The 18,238-nt window shown below is 43.8% G+C and overlaps 1 protein-coding gene across 9 annotated transcripts in view; it reads left to right on the top strand.

Annotated features, from left to right (window-relative positions):
- The window catches only part of FUBP3 (far upstream element binding protein 3), a 63,913-nt gene extending 55,357 nt beyond the window's left edge, over window positions 1–8,556 (top strand). For all 9 annotated transcript variants that reach the window (XM_083596425.1, XM_083596424.1, XM_083596428.1 and 6 more), the window contains 5 exons: window positions 394–467; window positions 1,134–1,210; window positions 2,984–3,055; window positions 5,166–5,293; window positions 6,907–8,556. In XM_083596425.1, coding sequence (XP_083452551.1) covers window positions 394–467; window positions 1,134–1,210; window positions 2,984–3,055; window positions 5,166–5,293; window positions 6,907–6,915 — 360 coding nt within the window. In that variant the 3' untranslated portion in view covers window positions 6,916–8,556. The remainder of the gene's footprint in view (window positions 1–393; window positions 468–1,133; window positions 1,211–2,983; window positions 3,056–5,165; window positions 5,294–6,906) is intronic.
- The last annotated feature ends 9,682 nt before the right edge of the window (window positions 8,557–18,238 follow it).

Raw genomic sequence — 18,238 nt, forward strand, 5'->3', positions numbered from 1 at the left:
AGGCGCCCATTTGAAGGCATTTTTATTTGAGAAGGCCTTACCCAGTGGGTGCCCAATCCCTTACGTAATACTAATTGCATATATGCAGATAGTTTTTTTTTTACTGTTTTTCTAGAATTCATAATATAGGGATTTATTGCTCTTAGAGGTTTCAGGGAATGATTTTACTGTTTGTTTTTTTAATAAAGTGGGCTCTGCATTGCTTATCCTACTTTTATCTTGCACCCCTCTTTGAACACCCTCTGACTGTGAAGCTGTATATAAATCTGTAAACATGAAAGAGAATTAAATTCTTCATTTTGAGAAGCCTTCCTCAGTACCTTAAATCTCAGGTGCAGTCTCACTAAGTCCAGACAGAGTGGTGAATAAATTACCTGTTTGTTTTTTCTCCAGGGTACTGGTCTGGGTGGTCCTGGAGGTTTTGGCCAGAGCCCCTTCAATCAGGCACCTGCTACACCTCACCAAAAGTAAGTAGTTTACTTGCCTGCTTTCCCTTCACCTTTAGGCTGCTCCCCCGCCATCAAATAGGATTGTAGGTGTGATTATCATTGAGCAGCATCCTTGGTCTGCAATGCTTTTACAGAAGAACAAGAAGTCTGTGCACTGCCCTGATGAACTTAATTAAAGCCTGTAATTTTGAGGCTCTGGGAGATGGGAGTTGGGGACAGGGATTGTGGCCCTCCCAAGTGTTAGTGGGATGCCTGTAGCCACAGGCAGCCTTAGAAGGTTGATAAACATAGCATGGGCTTCCCTTCCCTGTCATAAATCTCATTGGTTCCTTCCATTGGATTATTGGTTGGACAGGAGGCCGTTTTACCATTGACTTAAATCAAGTTGGGAGACTGTTAGCTCTCCTGAGTTAACTCCCACCATTCCTGGCTACTGCCCATGCTTGCTGGGGCTAATGGGAGTTGTAGTACAGCAGCATCTGGGCATGGGAAAGGTTCTAAGAAAATACTCCACTGGAACCAGCGCCTTTTTATACCAATGTGTCAGTAGTGAAACTTATCCACACCTAATCTCTTACACAGCATGGTCTGTTTCAACACTTTTCAACAAACTTTAATCCCAACTCACCAATGTGCCTGGACTACCTTTCACTCCTCTGTTGCTAATGGCCTTGTCTTCCACAGCGGTCCTCAGGCGTTCATGACGCAGGGTTGGGGTGGCACCTATCCGACGTGGCAGCAGCCTGGGCAGCAGGTTCCAAGTAAGTGTATTGTAATTGTAGAGATTGCAGGGGGACGGGTGCAAGGATCGCCCACGTTTAAGTTGATTGGGCTCAGCTGTGGGGGACCTTTTACTTTCCATATGTCACTGGGCTACATCTCCCATTTACCATTGGCTATGCTGATGGGAGTCATGATCCAATAGTATATGGAGGGCTACAGGCTGCCCACCCTGGGACTCATAAAGGAAGCATGACTTCACACATACAATATCTGGAGTTCCCTGTCATGCGGCAGCCCAGTTATCTACTAGCACTTTAGCTAAACTTTGGCTAAGCAGGTGCATATGGGAACTTGTAAAAATCACAGCCACTTCATTCCTTCCCCCTCTCCCTCCGGTCATCCTGCTTGCCACACAACTCACACCAAAGCTATGGTTTAGCTTAACCGTATGTCCAGATCTAGGCTCTTGGTTTGTCTGGAGCAAGACAAACCATGAGCTCAGGTTTGCATGTTAGGCATATCTGTAGCAGCCTATTAACTTGGGCTTCCCACTCTCCCCACCCTAATAATTCCATTGTCTTTAAGATTGAGACTGAATCGTGCTCAGAGCTCTGCTCATCAGAACTAACAACAAGTACCTGCTTCTTTCCCCTTCTGCCTCTGAGCAGAGGGGGCACCTTCTCCTCCCCACAGCCCTCTCCCACATGTCCTCTAGATTTTAATTTCCCCACCTTCAGTAAATTAGGTGGGGTGAAAACACTTTGCCATGGAACACGGTGTCCCATCAACCTTGCTGCAGACTCTATGTCGTTCTCCTTGGAAGAGAATGCTTTGGTCAAGTCCTTTTTAACTGCCCTCAACACTCTTCAAGTTAGGACTTTGCTTCCCTGCACATCACTGTCCTCCTCTTCCCCCACCACACAACCACCCTGGCTTCAAAAACTTCCCATTCCAACAGGATGTGTGTGGCGTAGTTAGGTGGTCAGAAGGTGCTGTTAGTTTTTATTGCCCCGTTTCCATTAAAAATCATGAATGCCAGCTCTTTAGAGGGAAGCCTTCTCCATAAACACTGTTCTGGGCATGTCTCCTGACTGGTAGTCAGGTTGCAGCTCAGCATTTGAGCTTATCATTTGCATGCAAAAGGTCCCAAGTTCAATCTCCAGGTGAGTCTAGGAAATACGCTTGTCTGAAATTCCAGAGAGCCACTGCCAGTCAGAGTACACAATGCTGCTCTAGATGAACCAATGGCCAGACATTAACAGCCAGCTTCCTGTGCTCCTGTTTAATTCAGCCCTTTATTCAGAACTATGAAGACTACAACCTTGGTTTGCTTTTTTAGAGGAAGGTTCATAATTCAGTGGTTAAAGTAGATAGCTTTATGCTCTGTGAATTTGTCTAATCCCCCTTCAAAGCTATCCAAGCTGGATGCTTAGCTATGGTATAGCTTAGCATTACTAGCAAACTAGGGCAGGTTGTGGTAGAGAACTCCTGGTATTATATGCTTGGAAGAAGTACACTCTCCACCATGAGCTACTTTGGGGGCCTACTTGCCTATCACGCAGGGCTAGTGTTGTGTGTGTTGTGTTGTGTTATTATTATTATTTATTATTTATTGAATTTATATACCACCCTATACTCGGAGGTCTCAGGGTGGTTCACAGAATAAAATCAAAATATAAAACCGCAAAATACATAATCAAAATAAAAACAACCCAATAACACCCCCAAAGTGCAAGAAGCACTGTTCTCTGCACCTCCCACCCATTATTCTTTCTTCTCCTTTTTTTCTCTCTCCACGGTGTCTTGTACAGGTCAACAGAGCCAACAGCAGAACAGCCAACCAGACTACAGCAAGGCGTGGGAGGACTATTACAAGAAACAGAGTGAGTGAAAATGAGTTTTTGGGGGGGTGTTGCAGTAATTAAGAGTGTTGAGCTAGAACCTGGGAGAGACCAGGGTTCAAATCCCCATTTGGCCATGAAGCTCACTAGGTGACTATGGGTCAGTCGCTACCTCTCAGCCTAGCCTTCCTCACAGGGTTACAGGTTACAGGGACAGGTGGGCTGTTGTTATTACTAGTTTACCCATCCTTCACTCTAAGGTCCCAGGGTGGGTTACAAGAATTAAAACACAAAATTAAAAGCACTTTAAAGCAACTTGCCACTACAGAAATAAGCTGGATTCCAAAAATATACATCTCAAGTGTCAAAACCCAGGATGAAGAAGTACATCCACAACATTCTTGTTGGCACCCAGTCTACCTCAGAAGACAATGAAAGAGTGCTCCTTTGGGGGTGAAGTCAAACTGTTGGAGAGTTACAGCTCCTTCTGTGGCTGTAGAAACAGAAACGGAAGAAAAATGTTTTGTTGCAGCTGGGGCAAATGAATGTGTCTGGTTGTGCTGCTGCAGATGCACCATGGCGTTTCTTCTCTCTACACTCTTCCCAGTGCTCAATCTTCCTCTGGTCACTGCTACTGATGTATGACCTGACTGTCTCTAGGCACTGTGGTTATCTGCAACGGATTACCACATGGTAGGGTTGATGATGTCAGCCTTCAGTTCACATTTGCAGACATCTTTGTAACACAGAGTTGGTCTGCCAATAGACCTAGTGCCTGACACCAGCTCCTTGTAGAACACGTCCTTTGGGAGCCTGCCTGGAAGAGCACATATTCTTTTGAGACTCTGTTGGACATGTGATCCCCAAAACCTCCCTGATGTAGTGCATGTGGAAGGCATTGAAGCTACACTTCTGGCAGGTGTAAGCTGCCCATGTCTCACTACCATAAAGCTCAATATGTAAGCTTGGTGGACCTTCATCTTGGTATTGGACATTAGCATCATATTCTCCAATATACCTTTGGAGAGGCAAGCCATTGCTGTAGCTACCTTGCCAATACACTTGTCTAGCTCAGCATCAATGAAGAGGTTGCTGGTTATGGTGGAGCCCAGGTAGACAAAACCATCTACCACCTCAAGCGTGTGGTCGCCAGTGCTGATGACATCCTGACCCAAAATGTTGGTGTTCACTAGACTGATGGTGAGGCCGAACTCCCTGCAGACTCAGGCAAAATGGTAGATGGTTTCTGTAGTTTCCTCAAGAGTGCACTGTCAAGGCTGCATCATCTGCAAACAACATCTCGGATGAGGACCCGCAACACTTTTGTCTTGGTGCAGAGACTTGCCAGGGTGAACAAACCCCCATTGCTCCTTGAGTGGATGTACACACCGTCTGCAGTTGAACTGAAGCCATGTGAAAGTAACAAGAAGAAGAATATGTCAAAGGGAGATGGGGTTGAGAGCACAGCCCTTCTTCAAACCACTCTTTATAGGGAAGTCACTGGAGGATGAGCTGGATTTCTGGACAGTGCTACACCTGTTCTTTGTGGAAGGACACAATGATCTTGTGGAGGTTATGTGGACATACTGTCTTGTTAAGCTATGTGAAGAGTCTCTTTGGTTGACTAGATCAAAGGCCTTCATCAGGTCTGTGAATGCAATGTGTAAGGGGTTTCTCTGCTCTCATCATTTCTCTTGCAACCAGTCTTAGCAACCAAGAAAGATTCTGTATAGTATGGAGGTAATCTTCCAGGTATTTGGGGCCTGAGTCATAGTGGATTAAACCTAGCACCTTCTGTATTGCAAAACAGATGCTCTACCACAGTGTTGTAGCCTTTCTCCTAAAAATAAAGATTCTAGTCCTCGTGAGTCTGATTTAAGTAGGAATATAAGAAGCGGATGTTCTCTGAGTCAGACACTGTCAGTAGCTCTCCAAGGTTCTGGGCTGAGGACGTGCTTACTGTGCATGTTTGGGATCTTAACCCTGGGGGTTGTTGGGGGGATACTAATCATAATTAAAGGATGCCTGCCCTGGGTCCTGTATTTGGAAAGGGGCGGGATCAGGGTTTGGTGGGTGCATTTGAGTATTTTCTTACTTGCTTCCACTGATGCTTGAGTCTTTGTTGTTCTTTCTCCACCTCCTATCCCTCCAGGTCACGCTGCCACTGCTGTGTCTCAAGCCAGCTCCCAGCCTGACTACACGATGGCCTGGGCAGAGTATTACAGACAGCAGGCTGCTTATTATGGGCAGACATTAGGGCAAGGCCAGGCCCACAACCAGGTGGGTCTTGCTTCTCTCTGCTGTATCTACACCCTTCTTCCTGATAGCTGTTTCCTTGCATAGTTTAGTCATGAAATAATTTTGCAGAAACAACCAGCCCTGTGTATCTTACAAGATCACTTGTGACATATCAGCAACTGCCCGCTCCCAAAGAATCACCTCCCAGTTTTTGAAACGTTTTCTGGAAGAGGTGACTGCTTTCCAAACCTAGTTTACCAAAGTTTAACTTCGTTTAAACTTGAAACTTAGGTCCCGCCCCCCCTCTCTCATAACACTGGAACTCATGGACAGCCAGTGATGCTGAACAATGGAAGGTTCAGGACAGGTGAAAGGAAAGGACTTCTTCACACAGGGCATAGTGAAACTGTGGAACTCACTCCCACAGGGGGCAGCGATGGTCACCAACCTGGATGGTTTTAAAAGAGGATTGGGCAAATTCATGGAGGAGAGGGGCTATCGATGGCTATTTGCCATGATGGCTATGCTCTGCCTCCACAGAAGCAGTGGCACTTCTGAATACCAGTTTCTGGAAGCTGCAGGAGGAGAGAGGGCTCAAATCCTGTTTCCCACGGGCATCCTTGTGACCACTGTGAGAACCAGAAGCTAGACTAGAAGGACCGTTAGCCTCATTCAGCTGGCTCTTCTTACGTGAAGTTTTCCAAACTTGGCTTAGCCTCTTCTGGACCTGGTGAAAGCAAAGGCCAGAATGTTAATAGTGCATCTTGTGTTTCCAAGTAATGGGCTCCCTGCTGGCAAGCAGCTGATTTTCTGTTTTCCCAAATTTTCTGAGAGCTGAGGTTTGTTTGCACTCCTCTTTTCGGAATTGAAATTGAAGTCACACTTTGCTTGTACACTTTAGCTTTTTAAGGTGGTGTGAGGTAGCATGGAATACTTGAGAATTGCCACCCCCTACATTTCTGTGCAGAAGCCAGTGGTAGATGTCTGCTAACTGGAGAAGAGGGGGTGCTCTTGCCCACTCCCCTGCCTTAAAGCCCCCACCTCAAGGGGCTGTAACTCAGTAGTAGAGCATCTACTTTGAATTTTTATTTTATTTATTTTAATTTAATTTATAAACCACCCACTCTGTGCAGCTCACAGCATATGTTGAAACATACTAAAGCATCAAACATTTAAAATTCCCTGTTACAGAGCTGTCTTCAGGTGTCTTCTATAAATCAGATAGTTGGCTCTCAGATAGTATGTAGAAGTTCCCAGGTTCGATGCCCACTGGCATCTCCACGTAGGGCTGGGAGCTGCTGCCATTCCCCCAAAATAATGACTCTTCCAGACAGAGGCATCATCCCACCTCTTGCATGCAGCAGGGAAGCTGTTTCTCAGATCAGGGAAGGGCGACCCTGTGGCCATCTAACTGTTGCAAGACTCGTTCCCATCACACCTGAGCACCGACCATGCTCACTGGAGCAGGTGGGAATTGCAGCCCAACAACATCTGGAAATCCACACCGGTTAGCCACCTCTAAACTAGGTGTGCCTTCCTGGTCTGCTCCAGCAAGGTGGTTCTTGTGTTGTAAAATGTTCTTTAAAGTGTTCTTTCTTAACAGTGGTTTTTCATTTTGTCTCTCTCTTCCCTCCCCCCCTTCCCCCCCTTTGCAGGAGCAGTAGAACAACATCCTTGGCTCTTCTTTGTTTGTTATTTTCCCCTCCCTGCCCCCCCCTTTTCTCTCTCTTGCTCTCTCGGAATCATTGTGGAAACAAACCTTTTTGTAACAGAGGGTTTCTAGATTTGCACCATTTTGATGAAGAAATCTTGCTTTGGTTTTTTTGGTGAAACACTAGTTGTTAGGATAATCTACACTGAACTTTTTTCTAAGAATCAGGAACAATTAGTAATGTACTTAACTTTATGGACTTTGCTGGGTAATCTGTTTGGGGGGAAATGTTAATTATTTTGGGGAGGCTTTTTTGTTTGTTTTCCAAATTTATAAGGAAAAGAAGAGAGAGAGTAAGAAAATAAGTGAAACTCCAGGGTCCTTTTTTGGGGGTTGGGGGGAGAAGCCAGAGAATAACCATCATCGAATCTTACCCCAGAGCTGTGACATTTCAACAAGTGTTTTTAGTCCCCGTCCCCCCACCTCTTATTGTGTGTATTCCACCCCCCTTTCTTCCACCTTGTTTAAATCTTTTCTGTTGTAACAAAAAAAGGCTTGGAAGTCTTAGGTGATATGTAACAAATTAAAAAAAAGAAAGAAATTTTTGAAAAACAGTATTTAAATATTCTTAAATATGTAAATTCATTAAATATATGACTTCTAATTTCTTGTATCTTGGCTCTTTTTTATTTTATTGCATTTTTAAGAAAAGAAAGAAAAGAAACTGAACTATGGTATGTTATTGTAATTAATTGTGTGAATTCTTTTATCAAGACAGTTACTGTTTGCTGTCAGGCTGGTTATCAAGGGGGGAATTTTTGTAGGGGGGGCTGTATAATTTTTAGAGATCTAAAGGGGTAATATAAAAAGATGTGTTTAATTTTTTTTAGCAATTTTATTCTGCTTTCCATGTTCTCCATTTTCTGGTTGCATCTGCGTATCTAAGACCTCCAAGCTTTGTCTAAAACAAAAAACACACAAAAACAAAATACTTTTTGTCTATTTCAGAAATAAATACTCTTATTTTTAATATTAAGATAAAACTGCTATTATTAGTACTTTTAACAAACACTGTGGAACATTAAGTCATATAAAATAGTAGTAACTATTTTTTAATTCCAGGGTGTGTGTGTGTGTTTGCTTTTCCCCACCCCTCAATTTTTTTTGTTCGTTTATAAGTATTTTCTTATCTTAATATTTGTCGAAATTTTACCTAGAGAAATAATAAAAAAAATAAATCTAGTATTAACCCCAGGTATGCCGCTGAATACTTTTTTGATTTAATAAAAGGGATATTATGGTTTCCAATGTTTACTTGTAGTGTTTTCTTGTACAGATAACAGTGTATTTTTAAAGGAGAAAAAAATAATAATAACGGGAAGTAAAGCTATTTTTTCTTGACATTTTTAATTGACCTGCGGGACATTCCGTTTTGAACTGTACTGAAGTTATTGTTCTAGGATCCTTCCCCCTCCCTGATTTCTTTATAATGCTTGAAATGTCTAACTATAGGTAAATGCAATTGGATAATATTGAGCATGATGTGTTTTAAACAAATGAAAAATTGTTCTTTTTATTTGACTGACAGTTGCATTTTACACTCTCTCTATAATAAAGCAAATCCACAAGGAAACTTGTGGGTTAAGTATTAAAAGTCTGTTTTTTATCACTGCTCCATTACCTAAAAAAAAAGATGTCATGTAGAAGCAGCATTTTAAAAAAAGAAGTATGCCTCCCCATCCTCTCTATTTTATCTTTTTTTGTGGGTTTGTGTGTGTGACTAGCTTTTTTAAAGGCTATATTATAGTGCCGTTAGCTCCCAATCAAACCTTTAATTCTTTGTGAACTGTGCTGAAATTTCACACCTAGGTTCTCTTGCAACCGCAGAGCTGCAAAGGTGGTCTCTCCTTTCCCCGCCCCAAAGTAAGGTGGTTATGGAACAGCCCCAGAGCAAGGAATCATCTCGCTAAAAGGAGGCATGTTATAAGCGAAAAAAACTCAGATGATTTCCTGCTTCTCTTCTCTGCAACTCAAACTTGGGGAACAAGGTGGCATTTTTTTCTGCCTACCACTCTCATTTCTCCCCCTCCTTTCCCAGCCAGAACCCTCCTAATTTCAGGTCTGCAATTCTGGCCCCACTTACTTGCAAGTAAACCCTATTGAACCCAACAAGTCTTCCTCCATGGGTTGGTTGTGGCTCAGATTACGTTGCAAAATGCTGCTGTATTCCCCCTGAGTTCTTGGCATAAAACTCCTTTCCTGAAGATAATTGTATCATTACCACTCTTAGTAGCTGTGTGTTTGTTTGTGTGTGTGTGTGTGTGTGTGTGTGAGAGAGAGAGAGAGAGAGAGAGAGAGAGAGAGAGAGAGAGAGAATGGATTTGGTTGTGTGTGTGTGTGTTTTTTTTTTTTGATGTTTTATTTATTGTTTATGACTGCTTTTCTTATCATGTAATGTGTTCTGTTCATGTCGTACGCCACCTTGAGCATGCTTTGACCTATGGAAAGGAGGCATACAAATAAAATTATATATGTTGGTGTGTGTGCATGTGTGTGTGCATGTCTGTCCCCTTATTTATCCTCCCTCCCCCCCCCAAAAAAATCCCCCCCTTCTGTCAATCTAGATCAAATGTGTCCCTTTTTCTTTTTGGGATTAGAGAAACTTTTCAACTGGTTTCCCAACCCAGATTAGGTTATACCCTGACTTTCTGAAAGAAAAGAATGAAACCCACTATCAAGCTTCATCTTCTTCTCTCTCCCCCCCCCCCCGCCCCACCCATTTACCTCCCCAACTAGCCTGGCATCTGTTCACTCGCTCTTTTTAAAAACACACACACACGACCCCATCTGCAAAAGTGGCAACTCGGGGCCCCGGTTGAAAGCCGGAAGAAAGGAGGGGTTGGGTATGGCATCTCTTCAATACACCTCCAGAGAATCGAGAGGCACATATTGAAAGATGGGAATGGTAATAGCCACTTGGGCAGAAGAGAAGAAAAGCTGGGGGGGGGGCGGCGGATGGACGGACGGTTGGTATGCAACAGGGAAGAGGAGGTATAAATGCTGATGATGGGGAATAAGGGGGGAGGAGGAGGACATTACGGAGAAGACTTCCTCCTAATTCATCTTCCAAGCTCGCTGCCAAAAGAGCATTTGGTAGGTTTCTCAGGGAGCAATTGTGTGATAATGAACCCAAAGGTGTCCTTTAATTGAAGACAGGAGCATTGCGGCTCGTCCAACCCGAGACTCATAAATGGTCCAAGGGAGAGAAGCTGGGGAGGATGCATTTTCTTAAATGTATCTGTAAGTACACATGAGATAGCAGCTCCCTAGTGGAAATGTCCATAATATGAATTATGGAAACTGGCTTTCATGCAGCCCTAGTCCTCCCACTCCCCCCTCCTTTAAATATCGAGTGGGTGGGGCAACCTACTTTCGCTAGGCCCTCGGAACTGGGCTGGCCATTAAGAATGGCGCCTCATGGAGCCGAGTTTTTCATAAGCAGTCTGGTGTCAGGGAATAAGTATTTTAAGTGCTTGAAATGTTACCAAATCGAGCAATCGATTTTTCATCTCTTTATCTCTGCCACCCCCACCCAGCACTAAGAGCTGCAGGAAAGTCGGGGGGGGGGGAGAGAGAACTTGGCATCCAGAACCAACTGTGGATGGTTTCGCTTTTACAGAACCATATATTTCCATTAATGTTTACTCCTGCGCCTAACTGCTGGTGACGTGGCTCATCCTTACCAGAATCATTCTGAGCTACCATCAGCACCACCCACATTTCTTACAGCCCTCTCTACACTTTCTCCTGATATTCTGGAAATTACAACTATATTTAGCTCTATGTTTAAAATCCCCATCTCTTTCGCTGTGAAGTTCTTCCAGTATCAGTGCCTGCAATGAGCTTTCTCCAGTATTTTTATGAACACAAGCCCTGATAAAGCAGAGCCAAAAATCCCTTAAGCAGGCTGTAGCCTCTATATTTTGTAGATTGCCTTCATCAGATCAATCCTGGTGCATATGCTAAGATCTACTTTGGAAGGGGGGTCCTCCTTGGCTGCCTACGGTTAAGATTGGTTAGGTTGGCTTTCTCAGTGATGGCCCCAGAACTGTGGACCTCTTATTTTATGACTGAAATAACCTCTGGCCTTCCAGAAATTGCTAAGCTGCATCTCCCATCAGCCCAAGCAAGCACAGCCAACAGCCAGGGCTGATGGGAGTTGTAGTTCAACATCTGGAGGGCCACAAGTTCACATACATGCAATTGCCCTATTGGTGACCGCTATTGGTACAGTGAGTAAGGAAGACCATCCTTGTTGAGGCTTCCATGTAAAAGGTGGTAATTCAATTGGGTCTTGCAGAACAGGTTAAGGAGAGGAACAATACATAGAGACAGACCCGAACAACAAACAGATTCAATCCTAGTTTTGCTTCCATTCTCCCTGTGGAATTCTATGAGGACAACACACAACATGTACTTCTTCATGTAACACAGAGTTAAAACTATGGAACTTGTTCCCACAAAAGGCAGTGGTGGCCACCATCTTGGATGGTTTTAAAATAGATTGGACAAATTGATGGAGGAGAGGGCTTTCAAAAGGCTACCAGCCAGGATAGCCTTGCTGTGCCTCAACAGCTGGAGGCAGCAATACTACTGAACACCAGTTGCTGGAATCTACAGGGGGGAGAGGGCTCTTGTGCTCAGGTCCTGCTTGTGGGCTTCCCATGAGGGCTTCTAGTTGGCTGTTGTGAGAAGAGGATTCTGGACTAGTGGCCCATTGGCCTGATCCAGCAGACTCTTCTTACATTGAGACTGAGGAGGAGGAGGAAGCTGATGGGCTGTGTCGCCTCCCGTATTGGTTGTAAGCAAGGAGGCAGGCAGGTGAGGGCCAGCTGAGGGCAGAATGAGGTCAGTGGGGCAGCACCTTCTTCACCCTCCACTGGAACACCAAGATTAGCAGTTGCTGATAAATACAGCATCTTCTCAAACTCCCCCCATTCAATTTATCTGCTCTTCCATAAGAACTATCTGGCTGCTTTGGACCAAAGGTCTACTGCATACAAACCTAAGCTTCTGGGAAGCAGCTCCTCAGAAGGCAACATAAAAGGCAACATCAGCTGGTCTTTGGAGGATAGCTGCTGCCTCTAACCACAGAAGCTCAGTTATTTGCCATGGCCTATAGCCAGTCCTCTCTGGATTTTTATAAGGTGTGTCCAGTGGGATGAAATAAATTTACCAAAGATGGGGTAGTTTTCTTTCACTGAATCAGACCATTGGTCTATTTTGCTCAGTGTTGTCTACACTGACTGGCAGTGGCTTTCCTAGCCCTACCAGGTGATGTCATTCAGAATAGAACTTGGGACCTTCCATATTCTCTAACTGCTGTGGCTCTAGTCTCCATTTTAAGTGGATATTTTATTTCCATACATATTTTTTCGTTTGGATATTGTTCTGTCAACACTGCAAGAATAAATATTTATCATACTGAAAGAAAGCTGATGGTATCCATCCTCTGGGTATCTAGATCTGACCATCTGTCCTTTTGGACTTGCACATCTCTAGATCGGGTTCACTGATGCCTGAGGTTGCAATCCTAATCCATCTTTCCAGGCATACAGGGGTAGTGGTGAATATACCAATCCATCTCTCCTGCCCCCACTCAATTTTTCAATCTTAAATTCAGTTTTTCACATTTCCTGCTCAGTTTTTGCAAAAAAAAAAAAATTAAGTTCTCATGAGTGTTCATCATTTTAACATGAATTTTCCACAACACACTTTTTTTTATGCAGTTCCAATATACAGTACACAGGTTTTGTAAAGCAGTGCTCCCTAGTAAAATGTATTTTGTATGTTTATTTTTCCTAACAGGTGTGTTTATCTGCATTCTGTACCCTTGTATGTGAATTTTTGTACACACTACTTGGCTAGAGAATTGCATTGCAAAATTCTGAGAAGTGTGGATTTCAAAGGATGGCTGCTTTTCAGTTTATGTATTGTTTCAGAAAGTATGAATTAGGTAGGTTCACCTTTAAATGTGAATTGAGTTCAGTTCTCCCCACCCCCACCCCCACCCCCACCCCACGTCCTTTACTTCCAGAGCACCAGAGTAATTTATGAACTCATCTTACTCTAGCTAGCAAGAGACAACAAGGCTTTCAAGTTTATGAGGCTTTCAAGCACAGAACTGCTTCAAATTTCTCCCTCTTCTCTACCTGGCAGTAAGTAAGCCCCATGGAATTAATTCAGATATGGTAGACCAGATGTGAGGAACCCTTGGCCCTCCAGATATTGCTGAACTCCAACTCCCATCATCCATTGGCCATGCCTGCTGGAACTGATAGGAATTTTAGTCCAGCAACATTTGGAGAGCCAAAGGCTCCCCACACTTGGATCTTACTCAAAAATGAGCCATATTGAAGTCAATGGGGCTTACTCCCAGGTAGATTGGATAAGGATCACAGCATTGCATGGGAGCAATCCCTGCTGCACACAGATTTACTTTCAAACAAACATGAGGAAGCTCACAGTGTGGGTCATGTACCAAACATTCTTTGAAATGAAAATAGATTTTCTATGTCATTCTTAAACGAAAGGAGATAGGTCTCTTCCCTTGCATGCCTCCTCATAAGCAACCTGTGTGCTTAAATCGCTCTCTCTCGCTCTCTCTCCCCTTCTTATTTACAGTAATTTGTATTAGCAAAGTATAACTCAGGGTGGGGGGAGAGAGATTCGCTGCTGGTGGCTCAAGCATTATTTAACTTAAGTATTTTCATTTGACAATACACTGATTTATTGGGATCTTATTTCCCTCCACCGTATTTATAACTTCTTGATGGGATTCAAGGGGGGGTGGGTTGGACACACACACAAACACCCATTCACCAACACTTTCCTCTATAGCGATTTGGGCCGGGGTGTGAGTGTGTATTTTCACTCGTCCTTATGACATGAAAGGCAAAACAGCTGGGACAAGATTCTACCAAAGCAGCGGGTGCTCAAGCGAAACTGAATGTCATCACAATGAAAAATTCTCACTCCATTTTGCAAAGCTTGCATTGTATGTGTGCAAACCAGCACATATATATATATAAATCTAAACACTGGTATCCAAATGGTTTAAAATAAAAAAATAAAAAGCGGCAATGTCTAAGGCAGCATGTCTCTGAATGCCAGATTCTGGGAATCACAAGCAGGGAGAGTGCTGTTGGACCCAGGTTCTTCTTGGTGGCCACTGTGAGAACAGGGTGCTGGACTAAGTGGGGCCATCAACCTGATCCAGCATCCAGACTCTGCTTATGTTCTACCTCCCCAGTCAGAGTTACCAGTTGCTGGGGGGCCACTAGGTGGCGCATCGGAAGATGGCTGACAATAACATCTCTCCGACCCACACGAGGTAATTTGGAGGCTATGATGGGGGTAATTAGCCTCCTTAACCCCCCCAGGATTGTGGGGGGGACGGCCCTTGCCTGCTGTGCCCTATACCACCCCCGAATTTGTGGGGGTGGGGGCACTAGGCACAAAGCCCTCCTGTGGGATTCCGGCACTCCTGGACACCATCCCTGATTCGCGCCGCTAGTTGCAAGCATCTTCAAAAGAAACAATTTGGACGAGATAAATTGCACATGCTTCAAGGAAAAAGGGGAGTAAAGACTGCTGACAGAAGAGATCTCTGATAACAAGACAAGAATAAAATATGAGAAGATACGTCAAGATACGGTATGACTGAGGGGGGAGGGGGGAAAAACCTGCCTTCCTTTTTCTTATGTGATTTAACAAGAATCCCCTCCCCTAATGAGTCAGAAACTAAGGACTTAAGCTGTGGATTTAAGGCTGTGTGGAGATAAACTTTCGAACCAAAGCAATGTTTCAAGATGAAGCTGGAAAGCTAAGAGTTTTGGAATGACGCAGTTAAAAATGCCGTTGCCATTTTGGGAGGCATTGTTGGAGCTCTTGGGTCTGGGAGGAGAAAGAGAGAAATAGAGTTGTTTACATATCGTGGATCAACTTCTCGGTGGGACTTAAGAGCGACAAATGCCAAATTTATGATGGAAAGAGCGATGTTATCTACGAAGGAGATATATGGAAACCATCTGGACTTAGTGGAGGAACGGGAAATCCACACAGGATTATTATTTTGCTTATCGGCTTTAGGAGACTAACAGAAGAGATCGTAAAGGAAAAATAGAAATTATATGAACAAGATATGATGTGGAAACACCAAGATAAGACTGGATAGAATTATGAATTTTGTTTGGACTGATTGGGACTGATTTGGACATTAACGCAGTAATAAGAAGATGATCTGAATCCCCCTTTGGATCTTGAAGTATGGGTTCCCCCAACAAAATTTAAAAATTTGCCTTTGTAATTTGGAATTTATGTGATGTGATTTAATTTGATGTGATTGGCCAGTTAATAAAAATTATTTAAAAAAAAAAAAGAGTTACCAGTTGCTGGGAATCACAAGTGGGAAGAATTGCTGTTGCACCCAGGTCCAGCATGTAAGCTTCCCTTTATATATATATATATATAATTTTTTAATTGGAAATTTAAACACAATGGTTTTATCAAAAATACATCATCCACATTATTATTATTATTTTTCCCCTCCGCCCCAAACAAAAAAACCCAACCTCCCACCCCACCCCCAGACTTCCCTCAGCTCCTTTCTCTGGTTTCTCAACACATATTTCTATCTGCATGTTATAAAATTGTAAAGATCCTCAAGTTGTCTATCTATATATTACAATAAACAGTTTATGAATGTTTATTCAAAACCTGCCAAAGAGTCCAGTTCATTTTGTTGCTTCTTCAAATATTTCATAAAAGGTTCCCATTCGTCTTTAAAGTCACAGTTATGCTTATCACGTAGTTTGTGTGTCAGTTTTGCCAATTCCGCATAATCCATCCGTTTTTCTTGCCACAGTTCTTTCGTCGGGATTTCCTCATTCTTCCATCCTTGTGCTACTAAGATTCTTGCCGCCGTTGTTGCATACATAAAGATATTTTTTAGTTTCTTTGGCAGGTCTTTTCCCACTATCCCTAATAAGAAAGCTCCAGGCTTTTTCCCAAATGTTAAATGGAACATTTTCTTTAGCTCTTTGTATATCATTTGCCAAAACATTTTGATTTTACTGCAGTCCCACTATTGCATGTAAGCTTCCCTTTAATAGGCATCTGGTTGGCTGCTGTGAGAAGTGGATACCATCATAGACATGGCATGATAGAGGTTTAGAAAATTATGTATGGCCTGGGCAAAGTGGGTGGGAAAACATTATCATTCCTCTCTCATAACACTAGAACTCATGGATATCCAATGAAGCTGGATTTTGGAAGATGAAGGACAGACAAAATCAAGTTCTTCATGCAGCCCATTAGGTAAGCTATGGAACACTCTCACAGGAGAAAAGGATGGCCACCAATCTAGATGACCTGGACAAATTCACAGAGGAGAGGGTCATCAAAGGCTATTAGGCAGGATGGCTGTGCTCTGTCTCCAAGGTCAGAGGCAGAAAAGATTATGAATACCAGTTGCAGGGAGCCACAGCAGGAGGAGAATTGCTCTGCTTGGGTCTTGCTTGAGTGTTTCCCTGCTGGGGCATCTGGTTGGCCACTGTGAGAACAGCATGCTGGGCTAGATGGGCCATTGGCCTGATCCAGCATACTCTTCTTATGTTCATATATTAGATCCATTAATTTCAGTGGGTTTCCTCCAACTTTACCAGATGCAACCCAAAACTTTTAACCAATTAATCCAACTAATTAACTGATGAAAGATTCAGGTACAGTTTCGTGCATCCTGTAATGTGCTTGTATCCATCTCTTAATTCCACACACCCCCACACACAAACACAACCCCTCCTGCTTTAGAAATCCTTGTTCCACCCCTTCCCTTATCTCTGAGGGAAATCCTCTTTCAATTAGTTTTTTAGCAGGGAGGGAGAGAGCATGAAGCCTCTGATCTCTCATTGTCCCTCCTGGATGGCTCTCTTAATCCCTGGGTGCAGGTGTCCTTTTTGCCCCAAAGCAATTAACTGGGCCCTTCCCATTGTCTGGGGTGCATCACTCAACCTAGCTGCCCTACCCCACCTCACACTCTCAGCAGCAGGGACCCATATCTGGGCTATTCACTGGAGAATATTAAACTTATCCAGAACCCCAGGCAGGACAACAATCTTCCTGTAGTTCTTGGTCTTTGTTTATTTTTGCAGACCAGGTGGGCAGGCAATGGTTAAAATGGAAAGCCAGGAAGGGGTGGCTTTCCTAGTATATATTTCAAGCGTCACTCAGAAGATCACTTGTCAACAGGGAAAAGTTAAAAAGGTGCCCCTTTGTCTTTCTCCAACTTTAGGTGTGTTTCCAGGGCTAGTGGAACACTGAAAACACCGAAAAGATTATAGTGCCTCCTCATATTTCAAAATACAGTGGTACCTCAGGTTACATACGCTTCAGGTTACATACGCTTCAGGTTACAGACTCCGCTAACCCAGAAATATTACCTCGGGTTAAGAACTTTGCTTCAGGATGAGAACAGAATAATGCAGCTGTGGCACAGTGGCAGCGGGAGGCCCCATGAGCTAAAGTGGTGCTTCAGGTTAAGAACAGTTTCAGGTTAAGAACGGACCTCCAGAATGAATTAAGTACTTAACCCGAGGTACCACTGTAATAACCATTTATCTGGGTTATGTTTCATCCTGCCTCTTATCTCAGTTGTCTGAAAATTTAAAACAGTACATTTAAATTTAAAACCAGGCTTTAAATAATAAAAACCTTGCTGGAATAGATAAGTGTTTTTCAAGCAGGCCTCTCTGATCTCAGGTGGGAAGAAGTTCCACAGGCTTGGACCTACAATACTGAACCCAGCATGATTCCTGATGGATATGAGCTGTGGATCCAAGTCACGGGGGACCCACAAACAGCTAGGGGTGTGGTGCTGCTTGCCAGTGTCCCGGATGGGTGTGCATGCACACACCCCAAGCAGGGAAGGATTGCACACATACTGGGGGTATGGGGCACTCCCCAGCCCCCACCACCAATGGGTGAGCACTCATGTGCTGGGTGGGGTGCGCAGAGAGTGATCTTCATACTCTGTGCTCTCCAGCCCCCACTGCAAGCACAGTGTGATGGGGATCTCTGCAGGGGGCGCCTGGTTCGTGCCCCCTCAGATTGTGCACCTAGGGCAACAGCCTCCCTGCTCCCCCACTATTCCCCGGCTAACAGACCTCTGTGATTGGGCAGGGACATAAAGTATCAGGTGGTCCCTGAGGTATGCTGGACCCAAGATGCTAAGGGCCTCATGAATTAAGAAACTTGAACCTGGCCCAATAGAGTATAGG

Source organism: Podarcis filfolensis, assembly GCF_964270895.1.
Source record: "Podarcis filfolensis genome assembly, chromosome: Z".
NCBI classification, from domain to species: Eukaryota; Metazoa; Chordata; class Lepidosauria; order Squamata; family Lacertidae; genus Podarcis; species Podarcis filfolensis.